The following is a 19,179-nucleotide window of genomic DNA, read 5'->3' as shown; positions in this document are numbered from 1 at the left end:
ACGCACACGCACACTACGCACTCTCTATACACACACTAACACACACACATGCAAGCACACACTGTCTCCCACCCACCGCCAGGGCGGGCAGCGGGAGCGCAAATTTTCTTCGTTTTTTTTTCGGCTTTACATTTTACCACCGCCTAGTTTCCAGCGCCAGCGTATACACACAACACTTGCACACACGAGCTGAGCAGGGCAGAGAGCACACAGAGAGAGGCCACCCTCTTCTTCACCCGTTTTGCTCTTTTCGCTGGTTTTCAGTTCTTTTCTGATAGCTTTTGCTTATTGGCAAGCCCACATTAACATCACAATTACCCGTTGCACAATGATTAGCACTTGCACTCTGTTTTAAATTTGCATTAATTCTAATTTATTTGGAATATTTCGGGTGTGCGAAAAACTTGTAACACACTTTTGCTGCCTCTCGCTGTCTCTTTCAAACTGACTGCCACCAGGTCCAAAGGTTGCCACCCTGCAAAATTTCCGAATCTGGCAACTTGTTCTAATTTAATCAAAATGAATATTTGGGTGCACACCCAAGAAAATTCACCTGAATTGGAATTTTTCTTAATTTTGAAGCTAGAATTTTTAAAATTTTTGCAGAGTTTTTGTCAGAATTTTTTAAGTTTTTTGAAAGAATTTAGAATTAATTTTGTGACGAATTTCAAACCTTCATAAAAATGCTCTCCATTATTTTATCTAGTTTCGAATTTTTAATTTTAATCAAACTTTTTTAAAGTTATTGATTTTAAAAGTAACTTTACAGCAGATAAACAGTGCAGCCCTGGTCCAAACAGCTGTTATTTTTGCAGGTTCTTTTGGTTTTTTGTTTTAAGGCTGCCACCTTGGCAACGTTTAAATAAAGGGCAATTTTATCTACGAGGTGGCAGCGCTTGGGGTTCTCGTAACAATAAATTTAATATTTAGTAAATAAAATGTTGCGTCAGTTATTGGTAAGTTATTGACTTGCTTTGGGGCTTTAATAAAGTAAATTTTAGTGCTCCACAGCCGCACGCCGTGTATTGCTCCCGTGGGCAGCTCCTAAGCGCTTTGCCAGCAGCAGCCAAAGTGGTGCGGACAAAACAGAATATGCAACGCCTCCGGAAGTGATTGACTATGAGGATCCCAGTCATTTGCCGCTGCCTCAGTATCCTGTTCGACCTGATGAGCCCCTACAGGCACGTAAACAGCGGTAGGTATATGAATATACATCACTCTCATAAATATACACCCAGTCATGTACTCCAGATTGTTGTATCAATCTCGCAAACGGGGAATGTTGGAAAACGATCTATTGCTAAGCACTTTTGTGGCCAAGTATCTCAAGGATTTCAATGCGGAGCAGACGGCGCTCTACGATGAGCTTATCAATGGTGTGAGCAACGATTGGGATATTTTTTACTGGGCAACAGAGACAAAGCCCACGCCGCCCGAGTATGACACGGAAATCATGAAGATGTTAAAGCAACATGTCAAAAATGCGGAACGCGTACAACGTATAAGACAGCCAGACTTATAGAGGGGCATTACATAAATTCTAGATACTTACGATAAACATTATGTGCTTAATTTGCATTTTATAAACATGTTTCTTTTTTGTCGCACTCGTAATTGTTAATAAAAAATCAAATTGTTAAATTTCTTGAAATACACATATGTATATATATATATTTAAACGATGTCTGATGTATATACTTATTGATTAATTTTATATGCTACTACAGCGAAATATTACACTTAAAATTTGCTCGTTATGAAAAAATCCATCGAAATGTATAATTTTGCATCCAATATTAATTGGGCATTGAATCATGATTTGTTCACATAATAACTACTTGAATGTTTTTCCATTTATTTCAATTGTTCACAATTTTGGGACTGAAATGATGATTAGCTATATTTCAGTATTAGCATTTGATTCAAGCGATTAAATTGTTGCAAAATTCTTGTAACACTAGTTTAAAGTTAAATGAACGAACATTTTTAAATATGCTAAAGATTTTGCGTTGGTATTGCATTTAAATCTATTTTGGTGATCTCTCGTTTCCATCATCTGGCATCGAATTGAAACAAAAACAATACACAATATTGTATGCCATATAGTTAAAAAATGTGGGGATGGAGGCGTGGCGCAGCACGGCTTCTAATAATTGTTTAATTATACATAAGATAATATTACACACACTTCTTTATGCTTACATCCGAAAGGCTAATTATATAAAAATATGCTTTAAAACATTATTAAAATCTCGCTAAATCAAAGGCCAAAAAACATAATTGCTGAACAATTTCGCATCAATACCGTAGTATTAGGTTAGCATAATTAATTTGTTAAACCATTAAAAGAAGGGCATTAAATAGACGCATTGGGGAGCGCGCATGTAAAAAATTTGAAGTAACAACAGAATTAACCTACTACAGATTACAGATTGCAAATTGCTGATAATCTTAATCTAGTCGAGTGTCTCGAAGTAATCGTGCGGATCCACATATAACGCCGGGCTGCTGCCACCGCTCATGGCCGATGACGATGCTCCTGCTGCTGCCGCTGCTGCTGCTGCCGCCGCTGCCGCTGATGCGGAACTAACTCCCCTATGTCGACCACGACGTGCTGTACCTGGACCTGAACTGCCGCCACGTATGCTGGTTGCCGTCATCACTGGATCATAAGTTCTAGATGAGGGCGCCTCACTGCTCGACATGGACGATTTGCGGCGACGCTTGTTACGGCGACGACGACGCCGTTTGGTGGTCTGTACGGCAGCCGTCGATGTGGAGGGTACGCTGCCCAGCGGTTCGGTTAGCACGCTGGTGCGCGGTAAAGTCAGCGTGGTCTCGAACATCTTCAGCAGCGTCGGCGAACTGGGTCAATTTTGCGGAAACACATCATCGATGGTAATGAAAGCATCCTCACCCAAAGAATGCTGTCCAATTAGTTTCAATAGCTCCGCTGCGTGTGCCACCAAATATTCAAGTGGTGGCCGGCGCTTAAAGTTGAGCGACTCTGCAACAATCATTATAAACATGAGGTAACATTCGTCAATCAGTTGCAGCTTGCAGTTAACTTACCCAATATGGCTGAATTGAGCGTGGTGGAGACGTTTTCACGTCGCGAGGGACACAACAGCCAGCCCAAAGGACTGGACCAAGGATTTGAGTAAGCAATCAAGCTAAATGCATCCTGCAAAGTATTACAAATTATATATGTAAAAAGGTATTTTTGAAAAGGAACATATTTCATCAGTGTTAAGAAACAATTAAGATATTTTCTAAGCACCTCTAACATTTGACGCTCCTCTTCAGTCATGAGGTTCTCTTTTTCCAGCTGTTGTCCCATGCTGGACAGTTCCTTGCCAAATTCCAGTATCTTCTCAATGACACGCCCATAATTACGAGAAGAGGGCGAGACGTCCACATCTGTGATTATAATTAGTATGTTTAGTTAGAGTTTTGTTTGAAAATCTTGCAAGTTGCTGTCTCAGTTCTTACCCATTTCCTCATCGATGGCATCTAGAGAGTTACGCGCTGCGTTGGCATTGCCATTAGAACAGGAATCGCCTGTTGAGTATATTAAAAAAATATATATTTTAGACATATTTCATAGCTTTAAAAATTTAATTGTATGAAACTTACGATAACAGCTTGAACTTGCTTAGTCTAAACTTGCTACGACCGTCAAAATACAATTAATATTCGTCTATTTAAAATAAGAAAGCCGTTGATTTGGATGCGCTTGAGCATTTCTTGAAAATTTAGTTGGACTTTCCTCAACTTTCAATCTCTTAATTCAAATAAATGAATATTATAAAGAGGAGTTTAAATCAACTACTTTAAGAAACCAAACAAATTTTAAATTTTCATTTTGTCAATTTCTAGAATACCCTATCCAAAATAAGTGCATATGGCATTTTCTCATTCATCGAGCTTGAATTTTGCAATCCCTGATTTTATGATTATAAAACAAAAACACACCATTGGAGTGACTGTTGCAAGGCTCCATTTCCACGTCCATGCTATTTGAATCGTGCTCCGGACACTTGTTGGAGTTGTCATCAATAATCATGCTGCAAAGGGGAGAAATAATTGTAGAATTTAACTAGTTAAGAAACTTTGAATATAACACACTTTTTGGGTTCTGGTTTATCGCCTGGTTTTATCACAGCTGAGTTCGCAGTGTTGTTTTGTGGCTGGTTGTTGGTATTGGTGTTGATGGCGGTGGTGGTGCTGGTGGCGCTGTTGGTGGTGCTGCTACCGCTGCCGCTTTTGCTGTGCTTGAACGCCTTGGTCGACTGTATGACCGATGTTTGATTTGTTGGCATAGTCTGTGTGGTGGCGGTTACTTTATTATTGGCATGCTGTAAGAAAAAATCTCATTTAATTTATTTATTTTGCAGAATTTTTTAGAAATTTAACCTCAATATCAGCGCCATTGATCATCTCGATAAACTGACGGCACTTGAGTGCAAACCAAAGATTCTTGTTATTTTCCAAGAGACCCGGATAAGCACGCAGCGTGTTCTCAATGGCTTGGCTCATTTTGCCCGTCTGTATGAGCTTGATTATCTCTGCAGGTGAGAAAAACAATGTTAATAAAAGTGTTCAAATTGAAATTTAAAGTAACGGACTTTGACGTGTCTTGATTGAAGATATATCCTCATCGAAAGTCTGCTGTGTGTAGCCATTAAAAGCCTCGGCTGTCTTACAGTAGCCACTGTGCACCAAATAAGTCGAGACCAGTCTGCGATAGAAAGAAATATTAATATTTTTTGAGATTGAGCGAAATTTCTGGACTCTTGCCTATTCATTAGGTTCTCGGGCGTTTCCAGCAAATGAGGATTTCTGTCGATTTTGCGCAGTACATTAGCACGCATCTCCTTCATCATTTCCTCAATTTTATCAAATTTAAATGGTTCCTGACCAAAATTGGCATCCACTTCCTCGCCAGGTGTTTGCAAACCGACCGTGGGGTAGAGTTTGGTCTGTAAATTATATTAATTAATATGGCATGATTATGATGGATTTAATCAAGGTATACGCACTGGTAAGTCCCTAAATGCTATGCCCAGGTCGACACCGTTCTTAGTATAGAAACAAGTGTTGGTCACAAAGTTGACACAACAGCCAATGACATCGCCAGTGGTAAAGGTAGGACCATATGACTGGCCATTGCACGAGGAGCTAAACGAGTTGCCATCGTAGCCGTGATAGCCATACGACTGCTTGTCTCCACCTGTAAGTATACACAATTTATATTATAGCAAATTGCATCATCTAGAAATGTGGAATGCGAACCTGGCAAGCGATTCATGCGAAACTGTTGGGCAGTCAGTCCAATGCCCATGTAACCATTGCGACCCTTTGAAATGATCCGCACCTCAAAGTAATAAAGGCCACAGGACGATGGTATCGGGTATGCAGTTCGTACAGAGCCTGCTGTTTCAATGTGTTGTTTCCCCACTCCTGGAAATTAATGATAATATATATATGTATACAGTTAGTTATTTCTTTTTGAATATAATTAAGCCAAGTGTGTTTTATTATATTTTTTATTGTTTGACTAAAAAGTCATTAGTAATATAATCTATTAAGAAAAAAAAATAAACAATGGTGTGATGTTTTATCGTTTTAGAATTTAACTTTGTGAATTTGCAAATTACGGTTTCATCATATCATATCGACTGCCCACTGTAGTTGTTTTACCTTCATTCTCTATCTCCCACGTTCGTGCAGCCAATCAGCTGTTTGACACGCACTCACACAAGCCTAGCACCACGCGAATAAGCGTGTGAGAAGTGGGAGCAGAAAAACAAAACAAGAGCAGCAGTAGCACTCTCAACAGCTGCATTGCGCGTGCGAGAGAGACAACTAGTGTGCTCCAACCACACAATTGAGACCCTCACAACTTAACGCCAACGCGTTGTTGCTGTTGCTTTTAGCCCAAACATGGCAGCTTGTCGCAGCAGCAGCAGCTGTGCGCATACTATTGTTGTTGTCCTTTAAGAAGGGGAAGCAGACAAAAACAATAATAACAGCAGCAACAATCGGAACAATAACATAATGTGCCTTACAGTTTGGAGTTTGCCCAATTTTTTGATTTCATGCTTTATTTTTTCAAAAGCTAGGTTCTAGGTTAAGTTATATTTTTCAAGCTATTGCTGATTGCGAAATGTCTGTATGTATGTGTATGTGATAAGCATATTTGAAATGATTCATTTTAAATATATTCAGAGATTAACTTTTAAAAGCTTCTAATATTTGTATGTTCAATTTTCTATTGAATAAAACAGGTTATTTACGACACGCCGAAGAATTGATCATCTGATCATCTAATTCAATAGGGGATACAGGTCATATAATAATAGAAGATTTGATACCCTTACATTTGGACTTTTATTTCCTATAACAGCTAAATGTTAGAGTATTTCGTTTGAATATACAGATTTGGTTAGGATGTATAAGTTATTAGGAGTTTTGAGTAGAAAAAATTAATAACAATAATAATAATAAGAATTAATAGAAGATACGGTTTTACGGTTTTTTTTTTTTAAATTAAAGCAGTTTATAATAATGATTACAAAAAATTCATTATTAGGGATTAAGCAAACTTTGTGAAGAGACTTAAGAATCATTATTTTTTTTTTATAAAATTGTGATTGTAGGGACTACTGCGATAAATTATAAGTAACATAAAACTTGAAATAAATTAAATTCTAATAAAATATGGTCTAAAAAAAAAGAAGTTGTTCTTGACTGTATTATAATTATTATTTTATATCTGCCCGATTTATCTAATGCGTTACACCTTTGGCAACAAATTTGTAATACTTTCGACAAGGGTAAGAAAACTAACAGTTTTCCTCCCCTTCCTTCTTTTCAGCACTTTCCCCTTGGTACTCACCCTTGTAAGTGACACGTAGGTTGTTGTGCGAGAGTCCAATGGTCAGGCACTTGTCGTGTGGACTCCAGCAGCGTGGCAACGGAGTCTCGTTCTCGTTGACATTCGGATAGAGCAGACGCAGAGGATCTACGCCTTGATGCGACTGATTCGGATTCTGGGTGCGAGCTGCGCTGCTGCCGCTACTGCTGGCCGTGCGTGGGGAGCTGTGGCTGTGGCTCTGGTGGCTCTGGCTGGAGCTTTTGTGGCTGCTGCCGGCGTACATGTCGTTGCTGAAGTGGCTGCCGTTGTTGCTGTAAAAGTGACGCGTGCGTCGCGAGCTGCTCGATGAGCTTGAAGGGCCGCTATTGTTAATGTTGATATTATTATTATTATTATTATTATTGTTGTTGTTGTTGTTATTATTATTGTTGCTGTTGTTGTGATTGGTGCGTGGTGCACGCAATAGTGGTGGCAGTGAGGCACGTGCAACGCTTTGACCGGCAGTGGAATAGCTCGGCAAGACGGCCACAGAATGCAGACGCTGCTGACCACTGACTGATCCTGACGTTGATCCACCAGCTTCTGCTGCTGCTGCGGCGGCGACAGCGTCGCGGTCGGCGTCGCCCTCCTCCTCCTCCTCGTCGAGGTCGTCGTCGCCTTCCTCACCGTCGTCCTCGTCGTCGTAATCGTCAATACGCTCCACGACGGCGTCGTTATCGTTATCAATTGCGCCCGCGTCAATTGTATCGGCAATGGCGTCCGCGTCAATTATTTCTGGAGGCGGCAACTGCTGTTGCTCCTGCTGCTCCTCAATTGCCTGCTGCTGCTGCTGCTGCTGCTCCTCCTCAACACGCTCGTCTGCTGCTTCTGCTGCCTGTGGTTGCTGTAGAGTAGGAGTGGGAGAATGCTCATGTTCAGCTTCAGTTTGTAGTGGTTGTTGCTGTTGCTGTTGTTCTTGTTCTGTATTTGTTGTGCTGCTAACAGCATCAATGTTAATTAACAGCACTGCAGCTGAGCTGCTGCTAGCAGCACTATCATTAACAGCTGCTGATGCTGCTACTGCAGTTGCTGTTGTTGTTGTTGCTACTGCTGCTGTTTCGTCTGCCTGTAAATTGCTATTGTTGCTGCTGGCGCTGCTGCTCTCCGAGGATAAATTCGGATTATGCTCATTTTCGTTATCGTTATCGGCATGCTCAAAATCCATGTTCAGCTGCTGGGGCTTTAACTGTTGTTTGTTTTGCTTTTGTTGTTGTGTGGTACTCTGAGAGAGATTTTTGGAAAAAGCAATTAAAAGCAAAAGGACAGACAGAGAAACATCATGACTGTATCTGTGTGTGTGTAACGGGAGTGGGTGAATGATGATGTGAGATGCAAAATGCAGAAGATGCAGGTGCAAGGCAGCAAACAACAACAACAACAACAACAACAACGACAACATCAACATGGCAGCCTGTAGCTGTGTGCGTGCGTCTATCTGTGTGCGTGTGTGTGTATGCATTGACAGCAATTGTCCTTTGCGCTACTGCTCCCCCCACCATCGACATGCTATCACTTACCAACGCATTGCTTCCCTCTCCCACCTACGCACACGCTCAATGCCAAAATGCATTTGCACAGCAACAATTATGCACTTGACTATTGCAAAAACGAAAAAACTTTTGTGAGACAGCAATAGCAATAATAACAACAACAACAACAACGGGAACGACAGCAGCAGTTTACAGTTTTCGACGCGCAGCTGCAGGCAGCAACAACAACGACAATAACTTGACTACAACTACATGCAGCAATGCAGTGAAGCAATAAAAAAATCAATATTCAATCGAGTTTTTACACTGTTGCATTTTAATTAAACAGCAAGAAACTCACTCAGTGCTTAAACAATTAATAAATGCGTTTCAAATGCGTTTTTACGTCGTTCTTTTTTGAAGTTTTCTTTGTTTTCCCTTTAGCAGCAGCAGCAACCAGTCACAGTCGACACACATACATACGTATGCACTACACACTCACACACACACGCACGCACACACTCATGCATACAGAAAAATTTGCTGGTGGCCAAAAAAATACATTACAATGTGGGATCTGGGATAGTCTGCTTGTGAGCTTGTTGTTAATGCCTTTGGTTAACTGCGAGTATTTAACTTTTATTTTGTTACCTTTACGGAAGTTCAGTGCACTTTAAAAATCACAAATGACTTTTTGTTTAAGATTTTTACCTCAATTTGTAGTTTCAGTGCTGCTAACTTGTTTTAATAGTCATGTCACAACAAAAAACGGGTTGGCAGGCTGGTTTTACGGATATTTTGAAAAAATTTCAAAATGTGCTTAAATATGAAATCCATAATTTTAGAGTCAAAACGAGCTAGAATTTAAAAATTTTTTGTTAGAAATTTGCAAAATTTTTGAATTAAGTAAAATAAATTTTGTTAGCCAACTTCTTCCCCTGAGGTACGACAAACTCGCAGCATTCAGAAAAAAGTTCGTCTTTATTTAATATACATTTAAATTAAAAATATATTTTATATTGTTTGTTTTTTGCCAAATTATTGCCAATAACTAAATATTTTAAAATTGTTGTTGCAATCAATCTTTGAAAATAGCCAGAGCTAGCTAGCAAAAATAGCTAAGTTGGCAACAGTACGAGCAGCTGTTATTTCGAGCAGCTACTAAGCTGTTAACCATTAACAGACCCTTAACATAAACAATGCCATTTTGCCTAGCCGCGCAAGAGCATTATTTTGAATTATTTTCCGAAATTGTAATTAGCAAATATTAAATAATTTAAGCATGACTTAATATTAAAACTTAACTACAATTAATTTTGTACAAGCAGATTTATAGCTAAGAAGAAAAAGTGTTTTTATACATTTTAGAGAAATCTCTTCATATCTAAGATTTTTCAAATATAATAGCTAATTATTTAGCTCCCAAATAACTTTTCTAGTACTTAAAATTGTTATTGGTGTGCTAAACATTTTTATTTTAAATTGTGGCAAAAAAGAAAGAAAACTGAGTTTTAATTAAATAATTATGAAAATATTATTTGTATAAATAATACTATATGACACTAAAATTCCTTTTCAATATTTATTTTTAAGTATATTAATTTTTACGGCACATTCGAATATTTGGAAAGTATTTTCTTAATTCTAGGAAGTTTAACAAGGTTACAAATCTATCAATAGTTCTCAGTGGTGCGCACATAGTTGACACCTGATGGCATCGATACCTTGTCAAAGCCCTTGGGGAACAGCTTGTTGGCCTCCTCGTCGCTGACAGTGGGCAGAATCATGACTTTAGTGCCTGGCTGTGAACACAAATAAAAAATATAAATTAGTTGAAAACCAATCATAGCTTATTAATTATTTATGACTCACAGTCCAGTTGGCAGGTGTGGCAATCACCTTGACACGATCCACAAGTTGCAGGGAGTCAAGTGTGCGAAGGATCTCACTAGAGAAGAGACGGAATAAGTTGGGGATTTACTTGGAATAACACAGATAGATTTACTTACTCGACATTGCGACCAGTTGACATGGGATAGAACATGGACAGACGGACCTTGTGATCGGGACTGATGATGAAGAGAGCGCGAATTGTCTTGCCCACCTCTGGATCCTTCTTCTGCTCCTCGTCCAGCATGCCCAGGGATACGGCCAAGTCGCGTGTGGGATCGGCAATAATGGGATACGGAAAGTCGCCGGGAATGTCCAGGCAGTACGACTTGATGTCATTCACCCAGTCCACATGCGAGTTCAGAGCATCCACCGAGTGCGCCAAACACTTGGTATTCCGCTTGGCAAACTCCGGCTGATGCACCGCAATCCTCCCCAGCTCCGTGGTGCACACGGGCGTAAAGTCAGCGGGGTGAGAGAACAGCACCACCCACCTGTCAAATGCGAAACCACAAATCATATAATATAAGCCACATTTTCACTCTGATCACATATCACATATTTGAGTGAGAGAGACAGCGATAGACGGTGAGAGAGAGAGGGAGATACTCACTGGTTGCCCTGCCATTCGTGGAACTTGATCGGCCCCTTGGTGGTGTCGGCTGTAAAGTTAGGAATAGTTTGGCCCAAACGCATCTTGACGTCTTACTTCTGCTTCTTCTTCTTTGGAAATGAGAAACTGAGAGGAGAATTCTCTTACTGCGATGTTGCTTGACTGAAGCTCAATTGATCACTGAATGAATTCTCCCAAGCCACGTTCCCTTTTATACTCTCAGCCCGATTCGGCAGCTCGCCTAGAAGCCGAGGGAGCGAGAGAGATAGAAGATAAGGGGATCGGCAGCTCTCATTATCAACTGTCGACTTCCATACATATATGTGATATGAAGAGGGAATATTTATTCGTAAATATAGTATATGTATATATATGCATTTAGTTAAGGTTAATTAAGATACAACTGCAACTATAAATAGTATACTTTTTATTATAGTATATTATGCATCAGTGCATTTGTATACTATACAATTTTGTATTAATTATTATTATTAATTATGTTTATATGATATACATAATTTGTAATACATATTATACACAATTCTACAAATTACATAATTCCAATTCAGTGTCAGGTTTCGACTTAAAATTTCACATGTTTCTGATGAAATAAACAAACGATATCAGTTTCTATTTTTGTGGCAAGAATACTTTCCTAGAGGCGCCACTTAGTATCCACATCTCACCTGAGGATGCAATCCACAAAAAATGATCGATCAGCTGTTCCAGAATTCGCAATCTTCGACTTAGAATGTAAACAGAGAACGAAGAAGCAAAGAGAGCGAATCTTTCTGTAATAGTATTGGTAAATGTAATAGTATTCACACACATACACACTCTCTTCTCGTCCGCGGGAATAAAAGAGCGAAGAGAGCATCGCATCGTGATTACCAATACAATCTCAACCATTGTTGCGAAAATGATTGCCGAGAGAGCAGGAAAATGTGTGTATGTATTAGTAGAAGCTATACAAACTATCAATACTAATGCACAGTTATGATCTGATTGGAATAGGTGTTTAACACTTGGATTCTGCAGGAACATCATCTATTTGAAGTTGTCCCAATTCATCTTGGGAACAGTTTCATTTGTACCGTCTCATATTAGGCACCCTGTATTGATAATTAAGGTTGTTCAGATAGGCGACAGCCTTAATAGACGCTACACGTGGCCTTTCCCTCCGTCCCTCTTCACCGCTACCTGATTGTAATTCCGAAGTCTGTTTCTAATCTAAAATGTACAAGGTCTGTTGTTGTTGACAAACAATTCAAAAGATCGCATTGAATGGAAAATAACCAGAGAATTTCAAACGAACCTCAAGTTATTGCGTTGCACTGAAAAATAACCAGATAAATCCACTTTAGACTGTACAAGATTTCACAAATAACTTGAGTAAATCACTTTGAAATAACCTTAACTTAGTAGAATTAAAAGAAAGTGAGAAGTTATCCATTTTGTTAGGCAGTTTCTTGAAAAGAAGACTTCACTTTTGGTCTCTATTTAATGTCATGCTCCCACTTCGACTGTCATTTTCTGTCTGACGAGCTGAACATTTTGACACTCGTTTGGTTTCACACCTATTTGCCTCGACTACTGAATGAGCGTAACTCTGCATTAGTATTGCTAATTTGTATACTACTCACTAATACACACATACCATTTCTCGCTCTCTCGGCAATCGTTCTCTGTTATGCACGAAGTAGAAGCCGCAATCGAAACTCGTTCACACAGACGAGAGACTAACGTTGTTTGCATGTATTGGTAAACGCTTTACACTCACCAACACAAGTGAACAATTAGCGCTCTCTTTCGTTTCTAGAGAGTCTAGAATGTGTGTGTGTGTATCGCCTTGTGCATGAGACTCACTAACACTTTCAAAATAAAAGTCGCTCCCTTTCTTTTTTTCACTCTCTGTTTACGTTTTGCTTTGTTGCAAATTCAATTTGAATAATTGCAAATTCGGGAAAAAATAAATAGATTTTTGTAAATTATTTTGTTGAATTTAAAATTATTTGTATTCTTTATTTGAGTTGAATTATGGATTAAATACTGCGCTTAAAGTTACATAAAGAAGCTAAGCTTAAAGATAGTCAGTCAGATGGTGGTTGGGTGGGTCAATTTAGAACCTCCAGTAAAAGGATTCGTGCACCACCATCGTGGACTTAATGTCTGCCAAGGTGGGGCAACCCGTTAGTTTCATGGTGATCTCAAAGTCATCTCTCATCACACTCAGGAGTTGCTCGACTCCAGCCTGACCGTTGGTGGCCAATCCCCAGAGAGCAGGACGGCCGATGAAGACGGTTTTGGCGCCGAGAGCGAGAGCCTTGAAAATATCGTTGCCCTGCATGATGCCGCCATCTAACATGACCACAAGATCCTTGCCCACGGCTGCGACGATCTCAGGAAGTGCCTCAATTGTGGCTGGAGCGGTGTCCAGTTGTCGTCCTCCATGATTGGAGACAATGATGCCGGAGCAACCGTGATCGCGAGCCAATTCCGCATCCTCGGCTGTGAGGATGCCCTTGAGGATGATGGGCAGATGTGTGAGTTGCTGCAACCACTTGATGTCCTTCCAGGTGATGCTGGGATCATAATGACTGGCCACATATTCATTGAGGCCCGATCCACCCATGGCCGAGACGACTCCCTGGGCCATCTCGCCCTGGAAATTGGCCAGACAGAGATGAGGTGGGAGGCAGAACTTGTTCTTGGCATCTGCACGACGATCCCCATTGATGGGCGTGTCGATGGTGACAACCAAGGCCTTGAAATCGGATCTCTCAGCGCGTTTCACCAGCTGCTCAGTCACCGAACTGCAAAAGGAAAAAGAAGAAGAGCTTAGAGATGGAAGAGAAGAGTTAGAGCTACAATTGATAACCCACCGATCTTTGTAGATGTAGAGCTGGAACCATTTGCAAGTCTCGGGAGCAGCTGCAGCCAAATCCTCTAGAGAAGTCGTGGAGAGTGTGCTCAGTATGTAGATCGATCCGGCTTTGCCCGCGGCACGTGCCATGCCAATTTCGCCATCGGGATGTGCCAATTTCTGCATCGCACTCGGTGCGATCCCCAAAGGCCATTGAAGATGCTCTCCAAAGATCTCACAACTCACATCCAAGTGGGAAACATCCCGCAGAAAGCGAGGACGCAGACGCAGTCTACATAGTGATAAATACATCATAGATAAGACCCTCAACTCTATGATATGTTTTCTCACTTACCTTTTATACGCCTCATGATTTAGCTCAACTGTCACTTGCTCTCCAGCTCCGTTCTTGTAATAGTCCAGAGCATTCTTCTCCAGCTTTAAATTTGCTTTTAATTCAAAATCTGACACACAAACTAATGCCATTCTTAAGCGAAATGTTTACTACGAATACAATCGCGAAGTACTTCTCAAAACTATTCAACTATCAAACTCAATGTTGCTTTTCTCTCTGAGCATTTTGCAAGAGCGTGAGTCGCTTTTATACTCAATCAGGTAGCTCAAAAGCAGGCCAAGCAATGAGATAAAGTGAACGAGAGAGGGAGAGAGAGGAAGAAAGATGGTGGGCTTTATCTCGTACTTTATATCAGTTGGACTTATAAGGCATTTAAATTAATAGTAATTAGCATATATTGACCACAGGACTGTTTATATATATAATATTATGATTTCTTTCTTTACAAGAAATTTAAAAATATATGTATATATGCAAGTTATTTTCCTCATAAATCTATTCGATAACACAGAACATAATATTGAACTGTGACCGCAAAGTTCAAAGAAGCCTGTTGTTCAAGCTTCCTCTGAAATTTTCTTAAAAAATTTTTATAAATCATTAATATTTAAAAATCTATTATTCGTTATGAAATCACGAATCAAAAAAGATTAAACAAATTAAACTAATTTTTTTTTAAATATTAATTAACTAAAAATAGTAATAAAAATGTTAAAATTACAAAATTTTCTTATTAAGAACGAAATTTTAAATTAATTTAATTTTTTTTTCTATTTTAGCAATAATATAAATATTTTTAAGTTGGTTCCAAAAATTCTCGATCAAAAAAACAAAACATTAGTCTTAGTCTCTTTTGCAGTTATTATTTCTAACTATAAGTTTTTATTCTATTTAAGTATTATAGTTGTTACTCGAAGCTGCAACTTATATCCAAAAATAATGAAATATAATTTGATTTAAATTGAAATGTAACTGAAAAGAAAAAAAAGATGCATTGCACCGCCTGTTTTTCTTGTTCAGTTTTTAATTATGAAATGAGTATGTAAGTGCAGCAGCTTGAGTGAACAATCAGAGCCATCTGATTGAACAGGTGATCAATATGAGGTGAGTTAACTCAGCTCGCATAAAACAACAAGTGAAAAAGATTTATGTGCAAGCAAAGAGAACAAGTTGTGTTGTGATAGTGTTAGTGAGTCCCATACACAATGTAATACACACACACATTCTATACTCTCTTCTCTTTCATGTGAAACGAGAGAGAGCACTCAAGTGCTCACATGTATTGGTGAGTGTAAAGCGTTTACCAATACATGCAAACAACGTTAGTCTCTCGTCTGTGTGAACGAGTTTCGATTGCGGCTTCTACTTCGTGCATAACAGAGAACGATTGCCGAGAGAGCGAGAAATGGTATGTGTGTATTAGTGAGTAGTATACAAATTAGCAATACTAATGCAGAGTTACGCTCATTCAGTAGTCGAGGCAAATAGGTGTGAAACCAAACGAGTGTCAAAATGTTCAGCTCGTCAGACAGAAAATGACAGTCGAAGTGGGAGCATGATATTAAATAGAGACCAAAAGTAAATTTTTCTTTTTAAGAAATTGCCTAACAAAATGGATAGCTTCTCACTTTCTTTTAATTCTACTAAGTTAAGGTTATTGCAAAGTGATTTACTCAAGTAATTTGTGAAATCTTGTACAGTCTAAAGTGGATTTATCTGGTTATTTTTCAGTGCAACGCAATAACTTGAGATTCGTTTGAAATTCTCTGGTTATTTTCCATTCAATGCGATCTTTTGAATTGTTTGTCAACAACAACAGACCTTGTACATTTTAGATTAGAAACAGACTTCGGAATAACAATCAGGTAGCGGTGAAGAGGGACGGAGGGAAAGGCCACGTGTAGCGTCTATTAAGGCTGTCGCCTATCTGAACAACCTTAATTATCAATACAGGGTGCCTAATATGAGAGTCAAGACGGTACAAATGAAACTGTTCCCAAGATGATTTGGGACAACAAATAAATGATGTTCCTGCAGAATCCAAGTGTTAAACACCTATTCTAATCAGATCATAACTGTGCATTAGTATTGATAATTTGTGTAGCTTCTACTAATACACACATACATTCTCTTGCTCTCTCGGCAATCATTTTCGCAATTCCCGAAGTCAATACATGAGTTCACACATACAACAATGGCTGAGATTGTATTGGTAATCACGTAGAACTCACCAATACAATCAAACGATGCGATGCTCTCTTCTCTCTTTTATTCCCACAGACGAGAAGAGAGTGTGTATGTGTGTGAATACATTTACCAATACTATTACAGAAAGATTCGCTCTCTTTGCTTCTTCGTTCTCTGTTTACATTCTAAGTCGAAGTCTGCGAATTCTGGAACAGCTAATCGATCATTTTTTGTGGATTGCATCCCCAGGTGGGATGTGGATACTAAGTGGCGCCTCTAGGAGAGTATTCTTGCCACAAAAATGGAAACTGATATCGTTTGTTTATTTCACCAGAAATATGTGAAATTTTAAGTCGAAACCTGAAAGTGAATTGGAATTTTGTAAATTGTAGAATTGTGTATAATATGTATTACATATTGTGTACTATTGAATCGCAGATAATATATCACATAAACATAATTAATGATAATAATAAATACAAACTTTTATAGTATACTAGTTGTTTAATATACCAAATAAAAAGTATACTATTTATAGTTGCAGTTGTATCTTAATTAACCTTAACTAAATGCATACATATACTATATTTACGAATAAATATTCCCTCTTCATATCACATATATGTAAGTCGACAGTTGATAATGAGAACTGCCGATCCCCTTATCTTGTATCTCTCTCGCTCCCTCGGCTTTTAAGCGAACTGCCGAATCGGTCTGAGAGTATAAAAGGGAACGTGGCTTGGGAGAATTCATTCAGTGATCAATTGAGCTTCAGTCAAGCAACATCGCAGTAAGAGAATTCTCCTCTCAGTTTCTCATTTCCAAAGAAGAAGAAGCAGAAGTAAGACGTCAAGATGCGTTTGGGCCAAACTATTCCCAACTTTACAGCCGACACCACCAAGGGGCCGATCAAGTTCCACGAATGGCAGGGCAACCAGTGAGTATCTCCCTCTCTCTCTCTCTCTCTCACCGTCTATCGCTGTCTCTCTCACTCAAATATGTGATATGTGATCAGAGTGAAAATGTGGCGTATATTATATGATTTGTGGTCTCGTATTTGACAGGTGGGTGGTGCTGTTCTCTCACCCCGCTGACTTTACGCCCGTGTGCACCACGGAGCTGGGGAGGATTGCGGTGCATCAGCCGGAGTTTGCCAAGCGGAATACCAAGTGTTTGGCGCACTCGGTGGATGCTCTGAACTCGCATGTGGACTGGGTGAATGACATCAAGTCGTACTGCCTGGACATTCCCGGCGACTTTCCGTATCCCATAATTGCCGATCCCACACGTGACTTGGCCGTATCCCTGGGCATGCTGGACGAGGAGCAGAAGAAGGATCCAGAAGTGGGCAAGACAATTCGCGCTCTCTTCATCATCAGTCCCGATCACAAGGTCCGTCTGTCCATGTTCTATCCCATGTCAACTGGTCGCAATGTCGAGTAAGTAAATCTATCTGTGTTATTCCAAGTAAATCCGCAACTTATTCCGTCTCTTCTGTAGTGAGATCCTTCGCACACTTGACTCCCTGCAACTTGTGGATCGTGTCAAGGTGATTGCCACACCTGCCAACTGGACTGTGAGTCATAAATAATTAATAAGCTATGATTGGTTTTAAACTAATTTATATTTTTTAATTGTGTTCACAGCCAGGCACTAAAGTCATGATTCTGCCCACTGTCAGCGACGAGGAGGCCAACAAGCTGTTCCCCAAGGGCTTTGACAAGGTATCGATGCCATCAGGTGTCAACTATGTGCGCACCACTGAGAACTATTGATAGATTTGTAACCTTGTTAAACTTCCTAGAATTAAGAAAATACTTTCCAAATATTCGAATGTGCCGTATAAATTGAAAGACAAAGAAAAATATTTAAAATAAAAAATTAATAATTCTAAAATTTTTGAAATATGTATTTAGATTTATAAACATTTAAGGTAAACTCAGTTTGCATTTATTTCTGCCATGCCTAATATTTTGGCTTGCAGTGTAAAGCTCTCTCTTGGTGCAGCTTTCGGCTATCGCTTTTGCCGCCAAACGGTTTCTGCCACAGCTGTTTCTGATAAGAACAACAGCAACAACAACAACAAGGACAACAACAACAACAAAAGCGAGTCTTATTTTAGGTTTGCCGCTTTGCGCTGTTTTTCTGTTTTCTCAGTTCAAATTTAGCCTGGCGCGCGTTCGGTTGCTTCAAACAGGCACAAAGCAATACGATATTATTATTTATAACGGTGAATAAAGCTCAGAATTTGTAATTTGTTCTATGCGTTTTTTATTGCAGTATTTTTACAAATTGTCGAAACTTTTTTGCGCAACTTTAACTTTAACTTCAACTTGGACTTTTGATCTAATTGTTGTTTGTTCTTTTCTCTAGCGTGTGTGTGAGTGCGGAGTGTGTGTGTGTATGCGTGTGCACAGTGGTGTCCCTAAGTGATCTGATCGTTTATTCGAGTCGCGTTATTTTCCTTTTATACTTATACTTAAATTGTATATTTCGGCTGAAGCACTTCCTATGCGAAAAACTACTAAATTTTATGTTACTTGCCACCCGAAAAGTTAAGTGTCCATGCAACAACAACAGCAGTGAGAACAACAACAACATCTCTAAAAGTTTAGTGTTGTGAAAAGTTTTGATGAATCTGCACATAAAATATGCCGGAAGAAACATTTACATCTTTAGCAGTAAAGTGTTAAAGAGCCTCAATAGGTAAAATATTCCCACTTCCAATCTCTCTTTGTCCCTTTCTTTAACTTCCTTCAGTCACGACCATTGGACATCTGAATAATGCATTCAATTATCGCACTCATGGAAGAAATATAAAACTAAAGAAAATAAATATTTGGTGACTGTGACTTTTGTTTCGTGAAAGAGTCGCAAGTTGTC

At 39.3% G+C, this 19,179-nt stretch overlaps 7 protein-coding genes across 10 annotated transcripts in view; 2 read left to right on the top strand and 5 right to left on the bottom strand.

Annotated features, from left to right (window-relative positions):
* Nucleotides 1-458, bottom strand: part of LOC117785489 (G protein alpha o subunit) — a 32,111-nt gene extending 31,653 nt beyond the window's left edge. For 2 of the 3 annotated variants that reach the window (XM_034623543.1, XM_034623545.1), the window contains exon 1: nucleotides 319-458. The gene's annotated coding sequence lies outside the window, so the exon portion shown is untranslated. Of the gene's footprint in view, nucleotides 1-130 lie in introns of all 3 variants that reach the window. The other variant, XM_034623542.1, reaches the window with a different exon arrangement.
* Nucleotides 459-871: 413 nt separating this feature from the next.
* On the top strand, nucleotides 872-1,641 carry LOC117783341 (succinate dehydrogenase assembly factor 2, mitochondrial). The gene is made up of 3 exons (XM_034620718.1): nucleotides 872-956; nucleotides 1,002-1,195; nucleotides 1,252-1,641. The coding sequence occupies exons 1-3, from the start codon at nucleotides 939-941 to the stop codon at nucleotides 1,520-1,522; spliced, it is 483 nt and encodes a 160-aa protein (XP_034476609.1). The 5' UTR covers nucleotides 872-938; the 3' UTR covers nucleotides 1,523-1,641.
* Nucleotides 1,642-1,689: 48 nt separating this feature from the next.
* Nucleotides 1,690-2,873, bottom strand: LOC117783342 (transcription factor Sp8-like). The gene has a single exon (XM_034620719.1). The coding sequence runs from the start codon at nucleotides 2,844-2,846 to the stop codon at nucleotides 2,457-2,459; it is 390 nt and encodes a 129-aa protein (XP_034476610.1). The 5' UTR covers nucleotides 2,847-2,873; the 3' UTR covers nucleotides 1,690-2,456.
* LOC117783340 (ran-binding proteins 9/10 homolog) lies at nucleotides 2,010-9,133 on the bottom strand. The gene is made up of 13 exons (XM_034620717.1): nucleotides 9,040-9,133; nucleotides 6,902-8,141; nucleotides 5,296-5,463; nucleotides 5,043-5,233; nucleotides 4,801-4,982; nucleotides 4,629-4,741; nucleotides 4,417-4,568; nucleotides 4,129-4,358; nucleotides 3,976-4,067; nucleotides 3,493-3,561; nucleotides 3,281-3,420; nucleotides 3,073-3,184; nucleotides 2,010-3,007 (listed from the first exon to the last, which is right to left on the bottom strand). The coding sequence occupies exons 2-13, from the start codon at nucleotides 8,082-8,084 to the stop codon at nucleotides 2,871-2,873; spliced, it is 2,769 nt and encodes a 922-aa protein (XP_034476608.1). The 5' UTR covers nucleotides 8,085-8,141; nucleotides 9,040-9,133; the 3' UTR covers nucleotides 2,010-2,870.
* Nucleotides 9,134-9,979: 846 nt separating this feature from the next.
* On the bottom strand, nucleotides 9,980-11,070 carry LOC117784562 (peroxiredoxin-6-like). 2 transcript variants are annotated; one of them, XM_034622322.1, is made up of 5 exons: nucleotides 11,046-11,070; nucleotides 10,892-11,012; nucleotides 10,398-10,772; nucleotides 10,261-10,336; nucleotides 9,980-10,190 (listed from the first exon to the last, which is right to left on the bottom strand). In XM_034622322.1, exons 2-5 carry the CDS (start codon nucleotides 10,972-10,974, stop codon nucleotides 10,062-10,064), a joined length of 663 nt encoding a protein of 220 aa, XP_034478213.1. In that variant the 5' UTR covers nucleotides 10,975-11,012; nucleotides 11,046-11,070; the 3' UTR covers nucleotides 9,980-10,061. The 2 variants fall into 2 exon arrangements, with proteins under 2 accessions (XP_034478213.1, XP_034478212.1); XM_034622321.1 differs by having other exon boundaries at nucleotides 10,892-11,011; nucleotides 11,043-11,066.
* A 1,923-nt stretch (nucleotides 11,071-12,993) lies between these two features.
* LOC117784561 (peroxisomal (S)-2-hydroxy-acid oxidase GLO5-like) lies at nucleotides 12,994-14,322 on the bottom strand. The gene is made up of 3 exons (XM_034622319.1): nucleotides 14,110-14,322; nucleotides 13,774-14,046; nucleotides 12,994-13,704 (listed from the first exon to the last, which is right to left on the bottom strand). Exons 1-3 carry the CDS (start codon nucleotides 14,238-14,240, stop codon nucleotides 13,011-13,013), a joined length of 1,098 nt encoding a protein of 365 aa, XP_034478210.1. The 5' UTR covers nucleotides 14,241-14,322; the 3' UTR covers nucleotides 12,994-13,010.
* A 2,772-nt stretch (nucleotides 14,323-17,094) lies between these two features.
* On the top strand, nucleotides 17,095-18,165 carry LOC117785267 (peroxiredoxin-6-like). Its single transcript, XM_034623197.1, has 4 exons — nucleotides 17,095-17,233; nucleotides 17,361-17,735; nucleotides 17,797-17,872; nucleotides 17,943-18,165. The coding sequence occupies exons 1-4, from the start codon at nucleotides 17,151-17,153 to the stop codon at nucleotides 18,069-18,071; spliced, it is 663 nt and encodes a 220-aa protein (XP_034479088.1). The 5' UTR covers nucleotides 17,095-17,150; the 3' UTR covers nucleotides 18,072-18,165.
* Nucleotides 18,166-19,179: the final 1,014 nt, after the last annotated feature.

Source organism: Drosophila innubila (genome assembly GCF_004354385.1).
Source record: "Drosophila innubila isolate TH190305 chromosome 2R unlocalized genomic scaffold, UK_Dinn_1.0 1_C_2R, whole genome shotgun sequence".
Classification (NCBI taxonomy): domain Eukaryota; kingdom Metazoa; phylum Arthropoda; class Insecta; order Diptera; family Drosophilidae; genus Drosophila; species Drosophila innubila.
This window is presented reverse-complemented; position numbering and strand designations above follow the sequence as displayed.